Raw genomic sequence first — 27,729 nt, forward strand, 5'->3', positions numbered from 1 at the left:
TCTGTTTGTTGTATGGTATAAAAAAGGAATGAAATCTTTGCGAGATATTATAACAGAAACTGGTGATGAAAAGCCTTTTCTAATATAAAAAGCGGATTTTAAACTCCATGAAACATATTCCTATATTTCAGATTTTTGAAGTATATACCTAAACAACATCTTGAACTTGCTAAGGCAACACCTCATTATGATGAATTAGCCGATACTGACTGTCCTATTCTTAAACAAATATGTAACAGCCGCACCTTCCATCACGTGACAGTATCACATACAATCTTGTGACAAGTCCACCTCTCATCACGTGACACACCAGAAGGAATGTGGGCTGATCGCTTATTCAAGACGTTCGAGAGGGAATTGATCTTTGATTCAAAGACAGACCCAAGAGACGAATGACTTCGTTTCTGAGTATTGACGATATGAATCACTTTTCAGTCTGTTAAGGATCTCATGCATTACATTTCGTATGCATAAAAACGCAGAAACACCGTATTTTTGTTTCGAAAGAAGGTATTCCAGTTTTGGTCATTGTCATACTTCCCACACACCAAGTTCCATCCGTATATTAACCCGGTCGCCAAGCATCCCTGGTCAAGTGAGTGCGAGTGTGTGAGTTTATATTTATGTCACTTTTAGCAATATTCCAGCAATATCACAACGGCGGACACAAGAAATGGGCTTCGAACACTGTACCCCTTTGGGGTGTCGAACCCGGGCCTTCGCCCAGTGATGCGATTCTAAATCATACTTGCACAGGGGGTTTGAACCCTATACATTCGGGATGGGTTATTGATTATAAACACACACACGCACGCACGCGCGCACACACACACCTCCTCTGAAGGTTGTCAAGAAAACAACCACACTTCGTAATGCTAGGTAAAGACAAAACCCACTGTTTGACAAGAAAAACTCCACACACCAGAAATGAGCTTCACACATTCGACCCATGGGGATTCGAACCTAGAGCGATTCCTTCGAAGGTTACTATAGCTTTTACCACATGTGTTTCTCTCCTGCCCAGATGGGGTGTATATAAGGGGCCTCACACCGACCTGTCAATATCAGTCACTCTCTCACTATTTCTCTATATGACAAAAGTTAAGTATTTGCAAGAGTAATTCTCACCAGCAGGCTAATAAATCTTGCCCAAATCAGCTTTCTATGTTTGGGTAAATGATTTTGTAAATATTACGTCACTACGATTCAAATTATCTTGTCAGCTGCCGCTGTCTAGAATTTCATTCTCAAACTGTCATTCCCCAGCCGAGATACCTCACAATCAAATCTAATGAAATCCGATTGTTTGAAATAAGAACGGCTATTTCTTAAGACAACCCATGTTATATGATATGTATGATATGTAGCCATAATTAACGGGGAATTAATGTGGGGAGTACCTCGTAATTTTAGGAAGTACGTGTTAATCAACGCACGAGATACAAGAAACATGTATCAAGCGCTGGGTGGAATACATACTAATGCACATTATCACACTATAATTCATACTATTACATGCTATCACACTCTACCACCTATTAATACCTATTGTCACATACACAACAATGACCATTATTACAGACACAGTATATACACGCAGGACCATATACTAAGCAGAAGGAGAAAGCAGAATCTCATCACTGTATTATTTGTATTGACCATGAACTTTTGATATCAGAACAAATATATACTACAAACAAAAAGTATGAGAAAACTCTAAAATTTTCAAGACATACGTGAACTTAATCGTGGTGAGGTGATGTATTTTACAATGTTTCATTTCACTCAAACTCGACGAATGTTTAATCAGTTGCTTCACTGCAAGTTCTGAAATGTTGTTTAAAGTGCCCATTAAGTTATATTTACTGTAGAGTATATATGATCTCACCAAGATTAAGTTTATATTTCCTTATAAGTTTTAGGGTGTTCCCATATTTTTTGTTTGTAATATATTTATGTGGACATAAAGTATGATAAAGTACTGTGACTATGTGTTCCAGTCCATCCAACTGTGAATGGGTACCTCTTAAGGATGGGAAAGCCACATGAACTTGGTGCGCCTAGTGGCTGCAAGAGTTAAATGGTCCCCAGGGAGCTGAGACTGATGATACGACATGCCGTCAAGATTGACATCCAGTGATCGAGGGGAAAAATACAGCACGTTTGGTCAGCTGAGCCGGATGTAAGTGCTATACAAATTTTGATATTATAATTATGCAAAGGGAGGGCATCCATCACCCATCCATCCATCTATCCCTCTTACACGATAATTAGGACTTGATGCAAATACCCTTTCCTTGATATATCACTATCAAAGTAAGAGAAAACTAAAAACACAGCCAAACACAAATAGAACAGGAACAACAAATAGATTTGCTGTAACTGTTGCTGCACGTTCACACCCCGACAAAACCACACCAAGGACCCAGTTAACGACACTACCTACCACCTCCTGACAGTACTACTCCACTGCACACCAGTGAACCACCCCCTGACACTACCACACCACACCAACCCACCAACTCCTGAAACTAACACACCGCATCAGATCACCACCTCCTGACACCACCACAACACACCAACCCACTACCTCCTGACACCTCCACACCACACCAGACCACCACCTCCTGACACTACCACACCACACCAAACCACCTCTTCCTAACACCACCAAACCATACCAACCCACTACCTCCTGACACCACCACACCAAAGTAGACCACTACCACCGGACACAACCACACCACGCTAGTCCACCACCTCCTGAAACCACCACACAACACCACATCAGACCACCACCTCCTGACACCACCACACCACACCAGACCACTACCTCCTGACACCACCACACCACACCAGTCGACCACCTGCTGACTCCCCCACACAACACCAGAGCACTACCTTCTGACACTACCACACCACACCACACCAGTCCACCTCCTCCTGACCCTACCATACTATACCAGACCACTACCTCCTGGCATTACCACACCGCCCCAAACCCATCACCAGCTCCTGAAACAACCACACCACACCAGTCCACCACCTCCTGACACTACAACACCGCATCAGCCCGCTACCTCCTCACACCACCACAAAACACCAAACGACTACCTCCTGACTCCACAAAACCATACCAACCCACAACCTCCTGACACCACCAAACCAAACCAGACCACTACCTCCGGACACCACCACACAACACCACCACATCCTAACACCACCTCACCACACCAACCAACCACCTCCTGACACCACCACATCACACCAGACCACCACCTCCTGACACTATCACAATACACCAACCAACCACCTCCTGACACCACCACAACAGACCACCACCTTCTAAAACCATCACACCACATCAGGCCACCACCTCCTGACACCACCACACCTCACCAGACCACTACCTCCTGACACCAACACACAACACCAGACCACTACCTCCTGACACCACCACACCACACCAACCAACCACCTCCTGACACCCCCACACAACACCAGAGCACTACCTTCTGACACTACCACACCACACCACACCACACCAGTCCACCTCCTCCTGACCCTACCATACTATACCAGACCACCACCTCCTGGCATTACCACACTGCCCCAAACCCACCACCAGCTCCTGACACAACCACACCACACCAGTCCACCACCTCCTGACACTACAACACCGCATCAGCCCGCTACCTCCTCACACCACCACAAAACACCAAACGACTACCTCCTGACTCCACCAAACCATACCAACCCACAACCTCCTGACACCACAAACCAAACCAGACCACTACCTCCGGACATCACCACACCACACCACCACATCCTGACACTACCACACCACACCAACCCACTACCTGCTGACACCACCTCACCACACCAGACAACTACCTCCTGACACCACCAAACCTCACCAGACCACTACCTCCTCACACCACCACACCACACCAGACCACTACCTCCTGACACCACCACAACAGACAACCATGCCCTGACACCACCACACCAGAGCAACAGGTCCTGAGAAAATCACACCATCCAGCACCTCCTGACACCACCACAACATACCACCACCTCCTGACACCACCACACCACACCAGACCACTACCTCCTGACACTAAAACACCAGACCACCACCTCCTGACACTACCCCACACTAGAACACCACCTCCTGACAGTACCACACCACACCCACCTACCACCTCCTGACACAACCACCCCACACCAGCCCACCACCTCCTGACACTACCACCAAGCACCAGACCAGACCACCACCTCGTGACACCACCACACCACACCAGACCACTGCCTCCTGATACTACCACTCCACACTAAACCACAACCTCCTGACATTACCACCCTGCACCAGACCACCATCTCCTGACACTACCACACCACACCAGACCACCACCTCCTGATACTACCAGCCCACAAAAACCCACACCACAACACCAGCTCCTGACACAACCACACCTCACCAGTCGACCACCTCCTGACACCACTTTAGATGTTTTATATTAAATGTTGTGAATCAATTCCATTAGAAATACATGCTTCGAAGTTAAAAGAGGAAAAAATGAATAAATGTTCAACATATCCAATTATCGAACAGATGTTTGCTGAAATATATTACTGTGTTATGCGTGTTATGTTCGTTAAGAATATTACAATGTTTCAGTGCCACTTACTCGGAGGACGCCCGTGGTGACACTGCTCAGGCCTATCACTGGGCAGTTATGGATTCCAACAAAACAGGACCTGCCATTGGTTAGTTTCATCTACGACTATCTTCAAGTTAAGGTAACGCCTCTTCACGCCCCTGTTACTTTCCTCGAGCCTGTCGTTGGGCAGTTATAGGTTATATCAAAACATGGCCTGCCATTGGTCAGTTCTACCTGCTAATATGTACAGTTCGCGGTACCGCCACTTCACTGGACAGACGACAGCACACCAATATGGACAACACATCGACCCCGAGCTTCAATGTATCTGACTTCTTACCTCCTCAAGAAACAGACATGGAATGCAACATGTCGACTGGATGCGACGTCCATGACGCTAACCAAACTGACCATCTGTTTGACAGAATTCTGCAGATAACAGAAATCACTTTCACCAGCTTCGATATTCTGAACCTAACTGGTAACGCTGTCTTGATGTTGCTGATCTACAAGGCTTCGACAAAGATGGAAGCTTCGGGGCGCCTACTCATGAACCAGGCCGTGGCTGACGCAGGAGTTGGACTGTCCTGGCTTATTTTGTATGGGGTCATGTACACCAATCCACACAGAGATATTCTGCAGACGACCCTCCTTGTTCAGAGGGTTGTCATGGGTATCCTGTATTGTGAGTCTGGACTGTCACTGGCCATGACACTCTTTGCCCTTCATATTGCCATCTGCAATCCTGTTTCCTACAAGATCTACCTGGAACACAAGCATATCACTATGTTCATTGCAGTATCCTGGCTCGTGGCCATTGGCACCTGGAATCTGGCATCTGCAGCAGACAACTTCTTCGTCCTGGAACGTGATTCTATCATGGTTCAGCTGAATGTTACTAAACATAATATTTGGTTTGCTGGCATTACTATGACCATGAATGTCATTCTGCCTCTTGTCATGGTCATTATCGCCTACACAAGGATATGTCTGTTTATGCGCAAGGAAGAGAACACTGCTATCACATCAGCCTCCGCTACCATGCGGTATGTCCGTCAAGCAAAAGGCATTCTTCTCGTTTGTATCACCTACATGGTAACATTTGTACCTCTCTTCATTTTTGATCTCTTCAAAGGTTATTTTGAAAGTGACAATGCCGTTGTTCTCTTCATTTCTGGAACCAGCCTGGCCTTCCTGAACTATGTGTACCTTGTCTTCAAGCTGCCCCTGTTTCTGTTGGCCTTCCCTTCCTACCGTCGGGTCCCCTACCGATTCATCTTTCAACACCAAAGATCGGAATCTTTATCTGTGGCCTCTGACCATCGAGAAAAAAAAAGATCTGAAAAAAGCAACGGTACCAAGCATGATGAGGGTGGGTTCCAAGAAAATTTTGAGGATCCTAAATCTACCCCGATACAGATGGATGGAACAATCAAGGTAAAAGGGAATATTGGAAGAGTTAATCATGCCTTTACCAGCACCTATTCTGTGAACCATGACGACACGGCAACAGCAAACGGTACAGACGATGACGGCACCTTCAGCACAAACGATGACGTCATTCAGAACGTCATCAGTAACAGACCGGTAAGTGACAGACAAGCGATTAACACATTTCTACATAGTTATTATTTGTTTTCTCTCACCAATGCTCTTTTGTAAAAGGACAAGGTATGATAGAGGCCCTTTTTGGCCCACAACATGTCATGATTATCACAATTTTACAACACGATAATTTTAGCATAAAAGGAGCTAAATTAATTGTTGAAGTTACCTCCAATTGCATTTTATGTTTTTAGTGTTGTTAGTTTTCCTCTTTGAAGACCTCAAAGTTAACATATTTTACACTATCTTCAAGAAACCTACATTTTCTGATTTTCAGAGTGATAGAAAAGTGTGAGCAAAAGCGTGACCCATCCCAATTTTTTCACCACATATGAAGGGAGTAAATTAGAATGCACAACTCAAAAATTGTGGTGGGTCACGCTTTTGCTCACATCAAAATCTTTAAAAATGTACATTTTTTCATTTTATGAAATTGCCCCATACAAACATCTCAAAAAATAAACATTGACATAAACAAACATCTTTAACAACGTCACACATGAATGTTGTTTTCTGATTGGCTGAATGCTCCTCTATTATTTTCTATGTTACCCGCAGGGAATGCCGAACGTAACTGTGGAAATTCATTTGGTATGTGGAAGTCGGCATCGAGTTAAGGGCTTTCTTTTTCTATTTTTTTAAATTGGTTCTCATGCTGACAATGTCGTACATTCAAAACATAGACAGATAATGTACAGATATTATCAGTGTTATGATAATAGCCATATGGGTCAATCAAAGAGAAATATGACATCGTTTAAATATGGATTCATCACAGTACTGGGAAGAGAAGGTCCCATTTCTGATTGAAGTGTTCTGTTGTATTACTACTTTTTGCATATATGGTTTTCGACGAAACATATTTCTTTCAGGGTTTTAATAAATACAGTTATGTTAGGATGCATATTCTTAATACAACATATGTAAATAGTGCCTAGTCAAATTTTGTGGGTTAAAAAATTAAAAAATGGATATTTTCAGTGAACAAGGAACTACTAATGCATGGGCTGGAAAAGTCATATGGCCTGAATAAAGTCATAGATAAAAGACGTCACAGAACATGTTTTCTATTTTGAATTGTAAAATAAACACAACTTCAGTTTCTCCTATTTTCACCATCTTCGATCTGATTTATCTGATATCAAGATAGTCTGAGATTCAGGTTAATCATAGATATTAAGGTGACATAACGCTGTACTGAGAATGATACAATCTGGTGATTCATTTTACATTCTACATAAATTGATCAATGTATCAAGCAATTTCATTCAGCGTGTCCGTGATATATGAACCCAGGATATATGAATCAATCCGTTTTAGAGCATAACCACCTCGTCATCCTTGGCAAACGGTCCCCTGACTGGCAAAATCGTAATTGGTATGCGTTAATCCATGTTCTCAGATTGATGTACCCTTAACGCCAAGGACAGAACTGACGTCGCTAGGTCACTTCTTCCCCTCTCTTGTCCTTATATCAAAGGGGTACATTGTTGCCGAGTTAGACCACTTGTTCTCCACCCTTGCTATTATGTGAAAAGGGAGAGAACAGGTTATTACAAACATCAAACCGACGCTAGTTATGATTTAACGTTAGGTACATATTTTTGCCAAATAGTCCTTTTTTACCTCTGACTTGAGTGTAATGATTTGAATGCATACGCGAGTATTTGTTTATTACTGATAGGAAGATAGATAATGCAAAATATGGGTTTGAAACAAACGATTATATTGAATTCTCTTGTCATTTAAGATACTACAGCATACAGATCATGTTTGTCATGGAATCGGTTGCCCCGGAAATGCGACTACAATGTCCATGATCAAAAACTGTGAGTCACAACTTAATGAAATCATGTCAATATCGGGTGTGTCCTCCATGGGCGTTCACAACTGCGATACAACGTCTCCTCTTGGTTTGGATGACGCATCTGAACACAGCTTGGGGAATGCCCGCCATATGGCACCAAGCTCCTGCAGGTTCTGTGAAGGGTTCCTTACTTGACGGAGCCGCCTAACACATCCTACACATGCTCTATGGGGTTGAGGTCGGGAGATCTTGAGGGCCAATCCATGATATTGATGCCTGCGTTCCTGGGAAAATTCGTTGTTAAACTGGCCGTATGAGGTCTGGCGCTATCCTGTTGGAAAGTCAGACCTGGACTACGAGCACCTGATCCCTGTATGCTACCGCATTAAGGTTTCCCTGGATGACAATGAGTCGGGATCGAGCACCCCACACTATAACGCAACCTCCCCCAAATCGATCCACTTCCTGTACGCAACACTGGGCATTGCGTTCCCCTAGTCTTCTCCAAACTCTAACCTTTCCATCAGCAAAGGTTAATGTGAACCTTGATTCATCACCAAATACAACCCTATTCCAATCTCGCTGGGTCCATCTCTGGTGCCGTCGTGCGCAGAGAAGACGTTGGCGTCGATGGAAACGGACTAGACTTGGTCCACCATATGGTCGCCGTGCATGAAGAAGAGCAGAGCGCAAGCGATTTCGAATGGTTTGGGCAGTCACTCGATCTCCAAACAATACATTCCCAGTGGATGTGGCAGTGACAAACCGATTACGCAAATGACGTAAGACATTCTGTCGATCTTCTGCGTGTGACTTCACACGGGGTCGATCATGACAGGGGCGGTCAGCCGTGGTGCCAGTTTGATGGGCACGTATCTGGAGATTATGGATGGTCTGTCGACTGCATCCCATAACTCTCGCCACATCAGTGACGGACGTTCCATTTTCAGCATGGCAATGACACGTTCACGCTGAATGTTTGACAGTTGTGGCATTGCAAATTAACGAATAATTAACCATAAAACGGCGTTTTTCTGAGATGACATGCTACTCTGCTACCGTGAGATCAATTGCAGGTGTATCAATAGGTCACGTGACTTGTGGCACTTGGAAACGTGATTTTAGCGAGTGGTGCTCTCGCACGTGCTACGTAGGCCCGACCAGTAGAATGAATGTGCGACGTAATGCCCTTGACAATGCATTTAACCATAATCACAACAGTTTTTATTAAAGCATTTAAAATTCTTAAAGTATCCGTCAAAAATACCAACAATATTAAAAAGAAAATACTGGTAGTAAACAGGACAATACTGGTTATATTTTCTAAACCTTTGTAGGCTGTCATCCTTGAACATCCAGGTTTGAACTGATCTTCAATAACCCATCCATGTCGAAGAGGCGACAAACGGTATCGGGTGGTCAGGTTCACTGACTTGGTTAACACGTTTCATTGTATCCTAATTGCGTATATCGAGGCTCTTGTTGTTGATCACTGGATTATCTGGTCTAGACGTAATTATTTGAAGACCGCCGCTATATAGCTGGAATATTGCTGAGTGTTACGTAAAAATAAACTCATTCACTACATGGCGCCTCTTGATTTTTCAAATTTCAAGAAAAAGATTGTTATGTTTATCATTAAAAGTAGGGTGGCTTGACTTCAGAGGATATCCTGTCAAACTGTACGAACCGACGTCGGGGTCGTGCTATGTCGTCACAGTCGCGCTCTTACGTCGTCGTTATCTAAAAGTATTGACATTACCTTCTAAACTGGTGTAAAATTTCATACACTAAAGTCTATTTGTGGACGGGTTATACATGTTTGAAAATACAACATTTTTGCAATAGATTTCTCGTCTATGCGTTTCTGTTTTTTGGATAGTATATTAGACTACCAATAGCCTAATGTAGTCAGAGTTTTATAAAAGATAGAACCTTTCCTTTCTATTCTACTACTTCAATCGATTGGAAACAAAGGGGAAATAACTTTCATTTACTCGTTTCCAGCGCCCTGGACTGTCCTAAATCCCAGTTCAAACAAGATGTCATGATATTTTTTTCCATTTTAACGTTTATTTTATACTAAATTATGTTGTACACTTGCGTTTTGCAAGATTTTATCCCATTGTCTAGTCTTATTTTCAGATAAAGAAATTTCAAAGATACCATTTTACATATTTTTTGCCCTCAAAAGCCACATAGCATCAACATTCAAAGGAGGACTTCCCACATATTATTTACAGAACTATTGTAAATTATATGAGCACAAAACTATTTCTGTACCAATTTTTCAGGGATTTTTTCCACTAACCTTACTTGAAGTGTAATCCCAAATATAACATGCTACAGATGTACGGAAATTACCAATGTTATGCGAATGCAAACGATGGAAGGGAGATAACTCCAAATATGTTTTCTATCCAATACCCGTGCTTCAAACGCTTTAAAATTACTATTATGGTTTTCGGTGAGATATAAGCGTCGTTCTCGGGTCCCTCTCTGTGTCATCGTAAACAATCAAACTTCTGACTAAAATTGGAAACAATAAGGTGGCAAACTCCTTCATTCGTTATATTTACTGATCTCTTGACAGTGTCTCATTTTGTGTACACCGTATCTGAACAATTTCTTATTTCTGTTTCTTCCAGTTCTCTCGGAAGGCCGCCCCCCTTGATGGTTCTGAATAGTATGGTATTGGATCAGAGGAGGCTAAGCACAAGACGACAAGTGACACTCGTATACCCATCCATCCATCCATCTATCCACACAACACCTGAAACTTCAGTCCCCACAATCTGAAACAGTATCTGAAACGTGCAAGACACCTTTTGGTTCAGTGGTAAGGCGTGTGCCTATTACACTGAAGGCCTGGGTTGGATCCCCAGTGGAAGCACATAGGTTCTGGTCCTGAAGTGGGCATATTTCCGAAGCATATAGGAACAAGTTACTTAGATTCACATTGTCTCACTTCACCCAGCTATACAATGGGTACCAGTGAGGATGTGCTGTCAATGTGAGTGTTTGGGTCATTGCGCCTAACAAGGAGCATGGCCGCATAGTACCCTGGGAGTTGAAAAAAGTATCTGATGGTACGATAGGTTTATATGACCGGGGATTGTAATATACGTAGCGCCGTGAACAGGCAATATGCCTGGAAATGGGCGTCATATATGCGAACTATTAATCACTCGGTGGGAGTTTAGGTCTTGTCCTTCCAATGACGATGCCGACGTTGCGATTGCACTGTTGCACTACACTTGAGTTTGGTTTGAGATGAAACAACATTACCTTTATCACAAATAAGCACAACATTCTGACAGTTGTCAGACCTTACAATACTCAATCAATTGTTATATTTTCTGGCTTCCCAGCTCTAATTCACATGTAAAACACTGCTCTACGCAAGGTACAGAGCAAAAACATTCTTCATGTGTAGCATATGTATACGTCTGTCAACACATAACAAAGTCAGTTGAATTGTAAACAATATTTGTTGTCAATATAGACGAAATATATTGCCAACAAATTAACTTCAGATACGTTAAGCAGTTTTGGAGACATATTGAAACTATTCCCTCTAACATTATAAGTGTACCAGGTGATCGGGCGAGTCATGACAGCCAAACAACTGAAATCTGTTTCCAGTTTGCTACTTTCACTTTGTCGTGGTAATTGCAAACGCAAACGATTAAGGACATGTGCCAGTCAATTGTAGGCAGATAACTTAACCTAGCTAATTACACACCAACCATTGCAATAGTCATAGGGGTCAAGGTCTCGTGGAGCACAGCAGTAAATGCATATAAAGAAAATTTATACTTGCCTTAATCACCCCCAGTACATAATACGTGACCTGGTGTTTACGTTAGTGGTCATCAGATACGTTAGTAGTCATCAGATACGTTAGTGGTCATCAGATACGTTAGTGGTCATCAGATACGTTAGTAGTCATCAGATACGTTAGTGGTCATCAGATACCTTAGCAGTCATCAGATACGTTAGTAGTCATCAGATACGTTAGTAGTCATCAGATACGTTAGTGGTCATCAGATACCTTAGCAGTCATCAGATACGTTAGTAGTCATCAGATACCTTAGCAGTCATCAGATACGTTAGTTGTCATCAGATACCTTAGCAGTCATCAGATACGTTAGTAGTCATCAGATACCTTAGCAGTCATCAGATACGTTAGTGGTCATCAGATACCTTAGCAGTCATCAGATACGTTAGTAGTCATCAGATACGTTAGTTGTCATCAGATACGTTAGTAGTCATCAGATACGTTAGTGGTCATCAGATACGTTAGTGGTCATAGTTTTCATTCGGATTACATCGACATACACATGGTAACCTTGTGTCCACTCAGAATCATTCGTGTATTCATGTATTTACGTGTATTTCCGGTTTGGGCACATAGCTGGAACTTGGCGCCTTTGTGTGTCTAAAACTAGTGTTCTCTAGTGAGTATTCTAGGGAACACACTCTTATAGGACCAGCTAGATAATTCTGTTTATATACATTTATCATCGTATTTTCATTGAATGTGCCTTAGAAAGCCTTAGACTAAATCCTCTCAGTGACAAACAATGCTTAATTTATCTCACTGCATGTTAACGTATCTTACTGCATGTTAACGTATCTTACTGCATGTAAACGTACCTTACTGCATGTTAACGTATCTTACTGCATGTTGACGTATCTATCTCCATGTTAGCATATGTTACTGCATGTTGACGTATCTTACTGCATGTTAACGTATCTTACTGCATGTAAACGTACCTTACTGCATGTTAACGTATCTTACTGCATGTAAACGTACCTTACTGCATGTTAACGTATGTTACTGCATGTTGACGTATCTATCTCCATGTTAACGTATGTTACTGCATGTTGACGTATCTTACTGCATGTTAACATATTTGATGTAACTTTATATTATTCAAGTGTTTCTTAGATCGTGTTTATAAAACATTTTCATTTATCGCTGACTGTTATTGTGGCTATGTTGTGATCATCTCTCCATATATTAAACGGTGATTAATGCAGCTTTGGACAATTTGGAGAAATTCTGTTCCACGTAGAAGTGTGACGATACAGAAAGTAACAGTCAAGTAACAGTGTAAATTTTGAAATAACCATCAATTTCCAGTGAAAATTAGCCATTTTAAGGTCAGCGATACATTTCACGATATGAAAAAAAATATTGTCCCATAAAGTATTACGATGATCGATACTACGATATATCGTCACAACTCTAGTTCCACGTATCTGATGTTAACGTGTTTAATGGTGATCTCTTTGCTTTCTGTTTTAGTTCTAAGAGTTAAATATGGCTATATTTTCCAGTCACATTACAATGTTAATGGTTGTTAGAGATAATATTGTGTTAAGGTACTGTCCGACAATGAATCTTCAAGTTGACTTTGTTGCTTTAAAGTGATATCCAACAGTGAGATGTGTCCATCAGATACATCAAACATGCATCTTCTGTCTCAGTGGCGGAGGTGTTTAGATGACAACGAATCGGTGGGGTAGCCTAGTGGTTAAAGCGTTCGCTCGTCACGCCGACGACGCGGGTTCGATTCCCCTTATGGGTACAATGTGTGAAGCCCACTTTCTGGTGTCCCCCGCCGTGATATTGCTGGAATATTGCTAAAAGCGGCTCTAAAACTAAACTCACTCACTCACTTAGATGACAACACTAATTGTTTCATATTACAATGTTAAAGGTTGTTTGAGTTGATGATGCTGTGTTAAAGTGATATTAAAGAAAACCACGAGAGATGTCTATCAGATACGTCACACATGCATATTCTGTCTCAGTGTCGTTTATGAAATGGATATCTCTTCTCGTAATGTTTATTTTGTTTCAAACAGCTGTGTTATCTGAATTAAACATGCTTGAAATTATTTTTAAAAATACAATAGTACAATACAATGAAAATGAAACGTATATCAGATACGTTAACTTTTGAATCAATTTGCTATTTTTATATTCCTCAAAGTCGCTCCTTAGAATCAGTGATTTTATTTTGTCCACCATTAACTCTCTTTACATCAATATCGCACTTCCTGTGATGTAATCGACAAATGCCTAATATATAATTTCAAATGGTCTGAAATTTTATGTCTTCTTCATGTGTGCCGTATGTCAGGAACTCTTTCAATCCTAGACATGTTGTGTAATCAACAAATGATCAAAATATGTACAACAACATATTTACAGACTCACAGCCATTGCTTAAAAGAAAATATTGTTTACATATTCAAAGCAATATTCTTTCTTAAGTTATGCACCACCCTGACGCATCTGATGTTCTGATTTGATACAACATTTAAAGCATTGCTTAATATAATTTAAGTCAGATTTCGGTAATCCATTTATTTTTCCAGATATTTTATGTCTTCTTCTGGACAAACCATATTCTGAATTTTGTGGCAGTACACAATAGAGAGGGAGAGATCAAGCAGTAGTAGTACAATTGCAATGTCACTATAGATGTTCGTCTCTATTGTGTATGCCATTGCAGTTGTTTTACTACTGGATATCTGCCTGTCTGTTGTATCCTGCCATTGAAATTGTACCACAACTGGATGTCTGCCTGTCTATTGTGCACTCTCACGAGAAGATCCGGGGTAGAATAGCCCTTCATTAACTCATGCTTGAAACTGAAGGCTACTATGCTTGTCAAAAGAGGCGACGTACTGGATCTAGTGGTCAGGCTCGTTGACGTGGTTGACATATGTCATCGGTTCCCAGTTAGGCAGATCGGTACTCATTCTGTTGATCACTGGATTTGTTTGGTAGAGCCAGGATTATTTAGAGACCCCTGCAATACTGCTGAGTGTGGCGTAAAACTGAACTCACTCACTCTATTGTGTACTGCCATTGTAATAGTACTACCATGGGTATCTGCCTCTTCATTGTGTACTTCTGTTGTCATCGTATAACTGGATAAGGTAATGCACTGTCTGCACTGCCGCTATGTTGAAATCACTTTACGGTTATTTGTAGCAACTAGTTAATGTTATTTTATAGCTGTTGATTGTATAATGTTACCTTTTTGTGTGTTTGTCTCACAATAAATGAATTTGGCTACAGATATCAGTATCACGTCATTTATAAATAATATAGTTTCAACCTGACAGAGGATACCTAGACTATATCATTTTTGTCCTGAAAACAAAACAATAAAAATCCGTATTGTCCTTGCAGATCATGTTGACCAGTTTATTGGTTTCATGGGTTAATGTAGAGAGCTATGGATGACATTCAGCTGCGTGTAACCTCTTGATTGACAACAAGATATTATGAGACTTGGGTCACCATAGGTCCATTCCCAGTGCTATAAACTGTTTAGGAAATTTAGTAAATATATGTATAGAGGTGAACAAAACCACCGACAGTACAGACGATGAATTCTGCCGAGCGAGGAGAACAAGACTATGGACTGCATGCTATGTACAGGTCCTGCTGTGAAGGTCTGGCTATGAAGGTCCTGCTGTGAAGGTCCTGCTGTGAGGGTCCTGTTGTGAAGGTCTGGCTGTGGAGGGTCTGGCTGTGAAGGTTCTGGCGTTGTAAGGTGTTGTAAGGTGGAAAGTACCTGGAGTTTCAAGTGTTGTATGGGTGCAAGGTGGCTGGAGTTTCAGGTGTTGTAAGGTGGAAGATGGCTGGAGTTTCAAGTGTTGTATAGGTGGAAGGTGGCTGGAGTTTCAGGTGTTGTATAGGTGGAAGGTGGCTGGAGTTTCAGGTGTTGCAAGGTGGATGGTGGATGGAGGTTCAGGTGTTGTATAGGTGGAAGGTGGCTGGAGTTTCAGGTGTTGTATAGGTGGAAGGTGGCTGGAGTTTCAAGTGTTGTATAGGTGGAAGGTGGCTGGAGTTTCAGGTGTTGCAAGGTGGAAGGTAGCTGGAGGTTCAGGTGTTGTATAGGTGGAAGGTGGCTGGAGTTTCAGGTGTTGTATAGGTTGTCCTGACTCAATGAGCAGATTACATGTGTCCGGAAACCAGTGCCACCGCAAATGGTCCATGTTTGAGGCCGGTTCCAGCACTATCCAGAATCACAAAGGGAGGCGGATGGGTGGGAGATGGTCCATGTTTGAGGCCGGTTGCAGCACTATCCAGAATCATCAAGGGAGTTGGACGGGTGTGAGAACTGGAAGAAACAAGAACAGGGAATTGGTCAGATATAGCATGCACACATAAAGCTACTCTTGTCCTGAACAGGAACGGGAATAAAAGAAGGAGAGAAAGAGTTCTGTTTACCACCGTGTCATTACATTACAACCCGAGTCGGACATAGTTTACGCCATTCAAGCTTTACCGCAGCTGTATATGAAGCAAGTGAAAACAGAACGCTACGCCACTAGTTTAGAATGAGATATTTATCGTTGTTTAAAAAGATAAAAAAAACCCCAAAAACCTGAAAGGATGTTCTTTGTTTTCTTATAAAATCGAATTTCGTAGCTGTAGCCATGAACATTTCAGGTCCCTGGATTGTTGTTATTATCTGACTTTGAGAAGGTTCTTGACTTAGTTGTTAGTAGTTATATTATTGATGTGCATACTTTCCTTAAATTTGGACCATGTTTCCGAAAATGGATTTACATTCTGCTACATGACATAGAATCATGTGTTCTTCTAAATGGTTTCAATATCCCAATAGTAAGAAATATTATTAATTACAAAAAACTTACAAGGATTAAAAGACCCCTGTGAAACAATTCTACGTGGACAGAAAATGTTCCGGTATGAATTCCAGATATTCAGAGACTCTGGCTGGCTCTTGATGTTTATATTTGCATATATATTCTACCCATTATTTCAAATAGATTCTGGAGGGAGGTTGTGGGGGCATGGTGTGACTATCTTACAATTTGCTATCAGAACGAGACTCATAGTACAGAGGTCCTAAATCAATATCTATGACACAATAACAATATTTTGATTAGTGGTGGAACGCTCTGTCACAGATATTTGGGAAAAAAGGGAATAAAATTGTTGAGTATTGGAAGAACTGAACTATACATATGATAATGTTATTTTCGTATATAACAAGGTCTTAAAAGATAAATCTTTGAATACAGACACAAGATTTTCTTCACTTTGAAACATGTGAAAAAGTACTTGGCAGTCCTATATTAATATTTCCAAAATAACTAATAAGAAACATTTTTTATTGACTATGCCAATTCTGGTTTAAAAATAGGAGGAATTTTGGGCAGGGACTTCCAACAAAACGAATGGGAAAACAGTAATTATTAAATTAAATGTTAAACGTTAATTAAAATGGTTTCTCAGAATATTTTAAGATTAGACACATTGAATCACGTGTGTCTAAATTTTGTAAACAGGTGCCTGAGAGTGTTATATGTGTACATGTATTATATGATTGACTTCACTCAAACAAAGCATGGAAAGAGTTGATTATTAAGGTTGCATCAAGCATACATTGATTTAACATCAGGAAATATCAGTTTTGGTTTCAAGGAGAGAAATAATAACCCACTTAGTGTCATATGTTTAATGATAAAACACAATATTTGTACTATGAGCAGAAAAAGGAAAGCTCAAATTTTAAATGCATCTGCAAAGAAACACTGGGTTAATATCAGCCTTGCAAATTATTACTTTTACAAACAATAATCAGTTCAAATTGTTTGCATTCTTGTGCTCTTTCCACATATTACTTGAGAGTTCAATATTCAATTGTAAACCTGAAAGAGTATTATGTTATGTAAAATGACGTATGCCTTTCAGGTTACCAAATGGAGTAAAGCTTGTACTAGCTGTATTTCATATACAACATGAACAACATTGTGTCTCTAAGCATATCTATGTAGATGAAAACATCTGCTGGAAAATAAAGGTTTGTGTGAAACTGAACTACGCCTTGCATGTTATCAGATACAGTCAAACCTGCATAAGCCGCATTTCATATACAATACGAACAACACTTTATGTCCATGGATGCTTGTGTGCAAGTAAACATCCACGCATACTTATGTACATGTAAACATCTGCTGGGAACTAAAATAAGACAAATAATAAATGGTGACTTAGTCCGCCAATGGACGACCATGTAATTCTTGAAGTCTTCGATTCGGTCAGAGGCTGGGGAGGGGTTCATGGCAGCAATAAAGTGCCTTGAACCCGATCTTGAGGTTGTAAGGCAAGGCTAGCTGGTCTTCCTTATCAACTTATTCACAGCTGGATCCTCCAACTGTGAGACCTTGGTCTTCGTTGCCAGAGGACATACATCTCGATGTAAGATGTTGACAAAAGATTCGGGAGGCCACTTGACGATAGGACTTGAAAGCCAGCAGAAACAGGGGTAGCTTGAAGACAAGGTACACACAGTTCAGGAAGGCCAAGCTTGTTCCAATAACGAAGAAACGAATGTCATTCTCACCTTCGATATACACGCTTAAGTCCGACCAAATGTACAGAGGTACAGATGTTAGAATATAGGTGATACAGACGAGAAGAATGCCTTTTGCTTGACGGACATAGCGCGTGGTAGTGGAGGCTGATGTGATAGAAGTGTTCTCTTCCTTGCGCATAAACAGGCATATCCGTGTGTATGTTGTAAGGCAAGGCTAGCTGGTCTTCCTTATCAACTTATTCACATCTGGATTCTCCAACTGTGAGACCTTAGTCTTCTTTCTACAAGAAAAGGTGTGCTCTGTCTGTGTTCGAGGAAAGTCTCCGGCAGTTGAACATCTCGCCGTACAGGTCTTGACGATGCCTCTCCAGTGGGTGCAGGTCTGTCTGAGCTCTAGAGGCTCCTCTCTGTGACATCAGATATTCCACTCTCCGCTCCGAATCCTTTCATTATTTGATGCCACAATCAAGTTTATCCCTCATACTTTTTTAAAAATATACTTAAGAATTATGGGAGGGGGTGGTGTTTGTGGGGTATTCACTTATTTTGTACATATTTTGTGTATGTGTGTGCGTGTGTGTATGCGTGTGTGTATGCGTGTGTGTATGCGTGTGTGTGTGCGTGTGTGTGTGCGTGTGTGTGTGTGTGTGTGTGTGTGTGTGTGTGTGTGTGTGTGTGTGTGTGTGTGTGTGTGTGTGTGTGTGTGTGAGATATGTTCACATTGTACATGCTTCTTCCACAAACTGACCATAACCCTCAGCCCTAGATCATGTACGGTCCCATTTCATAGCATTGGAAAAGGACACAGGTACGTGTGCCGTGGAACTTGTTCATTGAGTTATGAATATTCATGAGTGCATTTGTTTCGTAGAATAATTCACAGGGTATCTATGACGCCATTGGTTGGCACTTCGACCTTTGATGTCAGACAGGGGTCATATGGTACTCTCTCTTCAGAAGAAAACCTCGGCATGCAGTGGGATAATCCATATCGTCTGATAGAAACATGATGTTGGCGAGAGGTAGTACATTGTATTTACACTTTGGGAATGAATGTCAGTAAGAGAAATCAAGAGATGATTCGGGGAGAAGTCAGAATTTTGAAAAAAAGGCGTTAATCGTTGTGTAATACTTACCGGTCTGTTACTGATGACGTCATCGTTTGTACAGGAGGTGACGTCATCGTCTGTACCGTTTGTTGACTCCATGTCGTCACGGTTCACAGAGCAGGTGCTGCTGAAGCCATGGTTAACTCTTCCAATATTCCCCTTTATCTCGATTGTCTCATCCACCCGTATCGGGGTAGATCTGGCATCCTCTGCAGCTTGTTGGAAACCACCGTCATCAGGCCTGTGATTGACTTTTGTTGGAAGATTGTATTTACTTTGAGGCAATGTGCCTTCGTCACCAGAGGACATAGATCTCGATGTAAGATGTCGACAAAAGATTCGGGAGGCCACTTGACGATAGGATTTGAAGGCCAACAGAAACAGGGGCAGCTTGAAGACAAGGTACACATAGGTCAGGAATGACAAACTTGTTCCAACAACGAGGTAGCGAATGTCATTCTCACTTTCGATATACACACTTAAGTCTGACCAAGTGTACAAAGGTACATATGTTACCATATAGGTGATACAGACGAGCAGAATGCCTTTTGCTTGACGGACATAGCGCATGGTAGCGGAGGCTGATGTGATAGAAGTGTTCTCTTCCTTGTGCATAAACAGACATATCCGTGTGTAGGCGATAACGACCATGACAAGAGGCAGAATGACATTCATGGTCATAGTAAGGGCTGCAAACCAGATATTGTGTTCAGTAACATTCAGCTTAACCATGATAGAATCACGTTCCAAGATGAAGAAGTTGTCCGCTGCAAATGCCAGATTCCAGGTACTATGTGGAGGGCGAAGAGTGTCATGGCCAGTGACAGCCCGGACTCACAATACAGGATACCCAAGACAACCTTCTGAACAAGGAGGGCCGTCTGCAGGATATCTCTGTGTGGATTGGTGTACATGACCCCATACAACATAAGCCAGGACAGTCCAACTCCTGCGTCAGCCACGGCCTGGTTCATGAGAAGGCGCCCCGAAGCTTCCATCTTTGTCGAAGCCTTGTAGATCAACACCATCAAGACCAGCCTATAGAATCTGGTATGTGTCAACTCGTTGTAAACGTATATTGTATATTCTGTTACTGACGCGGCAGAGTAGCCTTGTGGTTGAGACTTTGGCTCACCACACCTAGACCCGTGTTCTAGTCCGCACACGAGTACTGTGTGGGGGACTTGATATTGCTGGGATGTTCCGGAAAGGGGCGTTAAGCATTGTTCCCTCATTCATTTCTGTTACAATGACATGTTTGTATCTATGTAACTATGGGAATTAGTACCAAAAATATAAAATTCTTTACCAAGCACAAGACACAACAAAACAATATATTTAAGCAAACATTTGTTCGTTAATTGTATGTATTTTATAACTTATTTCAACTTTAGATCGTAACTTAGGTATCACTGATCATGTATGAGTGATCAGACTGGCGAAAGTCACAAACATTAGATACACGCCTTGAATAAAGGAATGCCATTTGCATTGGTCATAGGGTGTATTTGTGTGGCTGCCTCTTTCCAATGTTGCTATTGTGCTGTACAGCTATAACTTGAGGTCACAATAGGAGGTCACCGGACAAGTAGTATTCAACATTAAGTAAAGATATAAAGTGTGAATGATATTTACATTCAGGTGAAGAATGAAGTGAGAATATAGATATAATTGTGTAAAGCAGGCAATTTCTTGCAAGATCCAAAAAAATCCCAAACCCCCATAATGGAAAATAATTGTCTTATGCGGTGAGTGGGGTGTCACTGACTGTGTACATGACATGCAAGGGTGAGTAGGGTGTCATTGACTGTGTACATGACATGCAAGTTGGAGGGTTGAGTGAGCTGTCACTTACTGTGTACATGACATGCAATGGGGAGGAGAGCCATATACTTAGCACATAAATTCTAATGTGTGCGTGCGTGCGTGCGTGTGTTGGCCATAGAAGCAGATCAGAGGTCGCCACTTCCCGGTTTACATGCATGTTTGACACTAACTTCAACATTACATGAAACAGGAATGAGAGAGTGAGTGAGTGAGTTTAATTTTACGCCGCACTCTGCAATATTCCAGCTATATGGTGGCGGTCTGTAAATAATCGAGTCTGGACCAGACAATCCAGTGACCAACAGCATGAGAATCGATCTGCACGTGTGTCAACCAAGTCAGGGAGACTGGCCCCCGGTCCCGTTAGTCACCACTTGCGACAAACTTAGTCACCATTTATGGCAAGCATAGGTTTCTGAAGGCCTATTCTGCCCCGGGACTTTCACGGATCGAAACAGGAATGACCACGAACATATGAATACAAGTTGTTGCATGAGTACAGCATGTTATACCTCCTACACCAACAGACCTGGAACCATGAGACATTTCAACGCACCTGTGCTCCAGCGGGTACGTAGACAACTTAGTTGAGAGGCATTTAGAAGCAGCAAGGAAAGATAACAATCTATGGATGCACAACTTCTCTTTTGCTGCAGTGAAAGTGAAGCTTGGGTGTAGGTTCTAAGGTCAGTTATACTGAAATGTCCTACATCCATCTACCTAAACAAGAAATAGTTTATTGTTTCATTTGTAGTTTGTCTTGTTCTTAGCTAAAACTGTCTTTATTGAAACGAGGCAGCGTGGGTTAGCCTGGTGGTTGTAGCGTTCGTTCGTCACGCCGAGGACCCGGGTTCTGTTCCCCACGTAGGTACGATGTATGAAGCCTATTCCTTGTGGCATGATATTGCAGGAATATTGTTTAAAAAAACGGCGTAAAACTAACCTCACTCACTCACTACTTTATTGAAATTGATTAACATGAAAGGGGATTCGTAAAGGCCTAACAAGGTTATTGTGTACAAGGCTGGCTGGCTGGCTAGATGGATGGACAGATTCCCTTTTACATACACATATTTGTGTAGAAAACAAAAGATTAATATGAATACTCCTTCTAATTGGTAATTTGTCCCTCGTGTGAATAATGTGTAATTACCTGTACCTCGCACTTTGATTAACACACACTTCCTTTAATCAGCATGTTCTTCCGCTTTCTTGACAATACTTTGCATTATTGTAGGACTACAAATCACATCACCGGGGTTTTCCTAAGCTACTCTTGGTTCCAAACAATCATATTTCATACTGATTGTGAGGTGTCTATGAAAGACCAGAGAATTGCAGACTGTGGGACCTGAGATGATACGGTGTGCCACGGAAGTATGTACAAAATCATCTATTGCAGCGTTAACATATGAAGCTGGTGCTTAATTAGACAACAAGTTTAATTAGACAATAAGATTAATTAAACAACAAGACCAATTAGCGTAGAGATGGGAAATACTCGTGGAAAGACTTACCCTAACTCTGAGCAAATGAGAGGCCGCTCACATACATGACATCTCAGGAGCTCGAGGAGTTAATAATTGATTTCCCATAATTTACTGTTTGTTCCATCCGAAATGGATACTTAAATAAAAACTTCATTAGGATTATGACTTGTTTATCGTGTGTGTGCGTGTTTCTATTAAGAGTGTGTACAGGTTCCACAGTTTCGTAGTTGTCTGAGCCCCCTGTACTTCGTTGCGACCTGTTGAAAATAGTGCCGAAATACGTTGATACTGACAGAGAGGTGTTACACAACCTGAACTGTTTGTAGTTTGTTGCCGTTACATTACCCAGTATCAACCCATACTTGTGAATACCAGTTAGAATAATCAATATCCGACTTCTATTTAATGAAAATGAGATCCATTGGTGAAATATGCCAAATATCAACAAGGGCTAAATCCAAAGCACTTAATAATTGCAGAAGTTTGTTGTCCCATGACTTACAGCAGGACAATGACCACTTGTGAATATTGCAGCTTATAATGCTATCGGGCTTGGAAAAACTGTAATCGTTTCCAATAACGGACAGATTCAATACGATGTTTTGTGATGTTAGAGAACCAACTCGTCTCACCTCTTACGGTAAGTTCGGGGTATTACGACCTATACCCGAGAAGAAATGTCATATTTTTAATACCATTTATACAAATGAATTCTCGTGTTCCCCAAACAATAGTATTCCTTGAGTTGGGTTATCATAAACTCTGTTAAACACACCATAGTGCATCCCACCAGCTGCTTTAAATTTGCTAATTGAGATACCCAGTGCTCTTCCAGCAGACTTACCAATTTCCTTTGCAGTAAAATTAACATCAAGGTGTTCCTGTAACAACAGTCCAAAATATTTGCAGGCGTTACATACATCAATGTCTTCATTGCCACAAGAAAAATTAAACTCTATTCTTGCCATAGAGACAGGTGTATAATGAACAATATTGATCTTCCAAACATTAATTTGCAAACGTCATCTTCTACACCACTAATTCAATCTGTTAAACATACACTGTAGAGAATCTTCGTCTCCTGCAACGAGCTCAATATGATGTATGTAAAGAAGAACACTAAGCATGGAATTGGCGTTGATCTGAACACCACAATTCAACTGATTGATTTAATCCACCAAATCATTTATGAGCACCGAGAAAAATTGTGTATTATCATGATACAATGATTTTACTGCAGAGAAGAATCTTCCACTAACACCAAGCTTGACAAGTTCATACCAAAGATAATTTATGTTCACACGATCGAACGCCTTCATACCATCAAAATAGCAGACGAAAGTTGAACCTTACTGCATTTTCCTATTGTTTATAACAGAAAACAAAGTTTAAATACGTATGATACAGGTGATGTCTGTTACATGGTATATAGTATAGAGGTGATGCCTGTTAGATGATATGTAGGATAGAGGTGATGCCTGTTAGATGATATGTAGGATAGAGGTGATGCCTGTTACATGATATATAGTATAGAGGTGATGCCTGTTACATGATATGTAGGATAGAGGTGATGCCTGTTACATGACATATTGTATAGAGGTGATGTCTGTGACATGATATGTAGGATAGAGGTGATGCCTGTTACATGATATATAGGATAGAGGTGATGCCTGTTAGATGATATACTAGATAGAGGTGAAGCCTGTTACATGATATATTAGATAGAGGTGATGCCTGTTACTTGATATATTGGATAGAGGTGATGCCTGTTACATGATATATAGTATAGAGGTGATGTCTGTGACATGATATGTAGGATAGAGGTGATGCCTGTTACATGATATATAGGATAGAGGTGATGCCTGTTAGATGATATACTAGATAGAGGTGAAGCCTGTTACATGATATATTAGATAGAGGTGATGCCTGTTACTTGATATATTGGATAGAGGTGATGCCTGTTACATGATATATAGTATAGAGGTGATGTCTGTGACATGATATGTAGGATAGAGGTGATGCCTGTTACATGATATATAGTATAGGGGTGATGCCTGTTACATGATATGTAGGATAGAGGTGATGCCTGTTAGATGATATGTAGTATAGAGGTGATGCCTGTTACATGATATATAGTATAGGGGTGATGCCTGTTACATGATATGTAGGATAGAGGTGATGCCTGTTAGATGATATACTAGATAGAGGTGAAGCCTGTTACATGATATATTAGATAGAGGTGATGCCTGTTACTTGATATATTGGATAGAGGTGATTCCTGTTACATGACATGTAGGATCGAGGTGATGCCTGTTACATGATATGTAGTATAGAGGTGATGCCTGTTACATGATATATAGTATAGGGGTGATGCCTGTTACATGATATGTAGGATAGAGGTGATGCCTGTTACATGATATATTGTATAGAGGTGATGTCTGTGACATGATATGTAGGATAGAGGTGATGCCTGTTACATGATATATAGGGTAGAGGTGATGTCTGTTATATGATATACTAGATAGAGGTGAAGTCTGTTGCATGATATATAGGATAGAGGTGATTCCTCTTACACGATATATTGGATAGAGGTGATTCCTGTTACATGATATATTGGACAGAGGTGATTCCTGTTACATGATATATAGTATAGAGGTGATGCCTGTTAGATGATATACTAGATAGAGGTGATGCCTGTTACATGATATATAGCATGGAGGTGATGCTGTTACATGATATATAGTATAGAGGTGAAGAATGCTACATGATATGTAGGATAGAGGTGATGCCTGTTACATGATATACTAGATAGAGGTGATGCCTGTTACATGATATATTGGATAGAGGTGATTCCTGTTACATGATATATAGGATAGAGGTGATTCCTGTTACATGATATATTGAATAGAGGTGAAGAATGCTGCCTGATATATTGGATAGAGGTGAAGAATGCGGCATGATATATTGGATTGAGGTGATGCCTGTTACATGATATATAGGGTAGAGGTGAAGAATGCTACCTGATATGTTGGATAGAGGTGATGCCTGATATATGATATATTGGATAGACGTGATGCCTGTTAAATGATATGTGGGATAGAAGTGATGCCTGTTAGATAATATATTAGATAGAGGTGATTCCTGTTACATGATATATTGGATAGAGGTGATGCCTGTTACATGATATATTGTCTAGAGGTGAAGCCTGTTACATGATATATAGGATAGAGGTGAAGCATGTTACATGATATATAGGATAGAGGTGAAGCATGTTACATGATATATATGATATCATACATGGGCTTTGTCTGTACAAATGTCCTGTTAGATTCCATTCTTAGTTTTGTTTGATGCTCCAGGGACAGAACAGTGACCAAACGTTTGTGATGATTGTTAAACAAAGTGTAAGATGTCTTGAGGGCGGTGAAATAATCTTCAGTTTAGTCGTAGTTAGACATTAGCATTCTCGCACTGTGTTGTATATTGCAGAGCCTTCGTATATCGTTTTATGGTCACGACAGAGCCCTGTGCAGTACGTGCATGTTTGTCCATCAACGATGATGTACCGGGAAAGTGCGTGCCCCTGTCATCACATGTTGAGTCTCGTTTTGCTACGAGATGTCAACTTACAAAGACTGGGAGTAACGTACCTCCCTTTACTATTCATGTTCTTTACAAACCTTTGAATATCTTTTGTATTCACCAAAGAAATCTACCATTGACAAGTTCCAACTATTGGCAGATGTCGCACTCGGGGGAGTCACAGTCTGCAGGTGCCGGCACTTCAACGTTCATCAGAACACAATATCTCGCCTTTGAGATCGTTTCCTGCAGATGAAGAAACACGATTTCTTCTTCCCCAGCCATATGGAACACAGCACGTTTACTCTCGGAGAACGGAACGTTTGCCCGTGATTGCCTTAGACAGGACGACAGATTCTGTAAAGACGGTCTTATGATTTGTGGTGCAATATTTTGATGGCCATCACGAAGATTATTCCTGCATTTCAATTACACATATTCATAAGTTATAAAAGTTTGTAAATGATTAGGCCTCATAACATATATATCACTTGCGCATTTCCCATCTGTAGGTTTGATAGTTTATGGCGGAGCAAACATTATTATTATGATTACCTTCTAATTAGTTTTGCAGCTATACATTTACTAGTATTATTGGCAACCTCGTTTTCAAGTAATTCCGTGTTTTATCTAAAGATCGTAGCATGTTGTTTTGAGCGTTATAACTTATTGCCATTAGTAAAACATCATGAGCAAGTGCCATAACCTTACATCACAGGTCAAGAGCACAGATGTACTGCGTAAGAGTGAGTGTCAAAAACGTCGTCTGCCAGAACGACCATGCTTAACTTTTCATGAGTGTTTGAATTGACAGTACCTTATTAACATTTCTTCGCTCTAAAACGTCCACTTACGAAATGTAACCATCATATATTGATTAATCTTGCATCGACAAACTGATAATAATCACTTGGCGCTTGTTAATTATCTTTTCTTTGGTGAATGTGTGATCAGGGCCGAGCTGTGTGTTTCGGTGACATCATTTTAACTTTGAGACATCCAGTCTATGTCGAAATGAGGCTAACGCTACCTTTAACAAACCTGCGCATCTGTGACACTGACAAGTTCGGTTGTAACGACGGCTTGGCTGATTAGCTACTGTGAGAATGCGGAACCATCAAAGGGAGGTAATAAAACTATCGGGCTGAGCCGTAGATGCGTCCAGGGTATAGTGGAGACTTATCGGAACGTATACCCTGGAGATATCGAGGATGATAGACCATAAATATGTTTGAATCTTTAGAGGATCTACTGGGTCTGTCA

The 27,729-nt window shown here is 41.0% G+C and overlaps 1 protein-coding gene and 1 pseudogene across 1 annotated transcript; one reads left to right on the forward strand and one right to left on the reverse strand.

The window, feature by feature from the left end:
- Nucleotides 1–4,958: 4,958 nt before the first annotated feature.
- LOC137255533 (uncharacterized) lies at nucleotides 4,959–10,763 on the forward strand. The gene is made up of 2 exons (XM_067792963.1): nucleotides 4,959–6,251; nucleotides 10,725–10,763. Exons 1-2 carry the CDS (start codon nucleotides 4,959–4,961, stop codon nucleotides 10,761–10,763), a joined length of 1,332 nt encoding a protein of 443 aa, XP_067649064.1.
- A 4,757-nt stretch (nucleotides 10,764–15,520) lies between these two features.
- LOC137255534 (uncharacterized) lies at nucleotides 15,521–26,751 on the reverse strand (annotated as a pseudogene).
- Between the last annotated feature and the right edge of the window lie 978 nt (nucleotides 26,752–27,729).

This window comes from Haliotis asinina, chromosome 11 (genome assembly GCF_037392515.1).
Source record: "Haliotis asinina isolate JCU_RB_2024 chromosome 11, JCU_Hal_asi_v2, whole genome shotgun sequence".
Taxonomy (NCBI): Eukaryota; Metazoa; Mollusca; class Gastropoda; order Lepetellida; family Haliotidae; genus Haliotis; species Haliotis asinina.

Bases quoted from the DNA above. Each gene is read 5' to 3' on its own strand.
- LOC137255533 (XM_067792963.1), top strand. From the start codon at position 4,959: ATGGACAACACATCGACCCCGAGCTTCAATGTATCTGACTTCTTACCT. The intron at 6,252-10,724 runs GTAAGTGACAGA...TGTTTCTTCCAG, and splicing joins ACGTCATCAGTAACAGACCG to TTCTCTCGGAAGGCCGCCCC.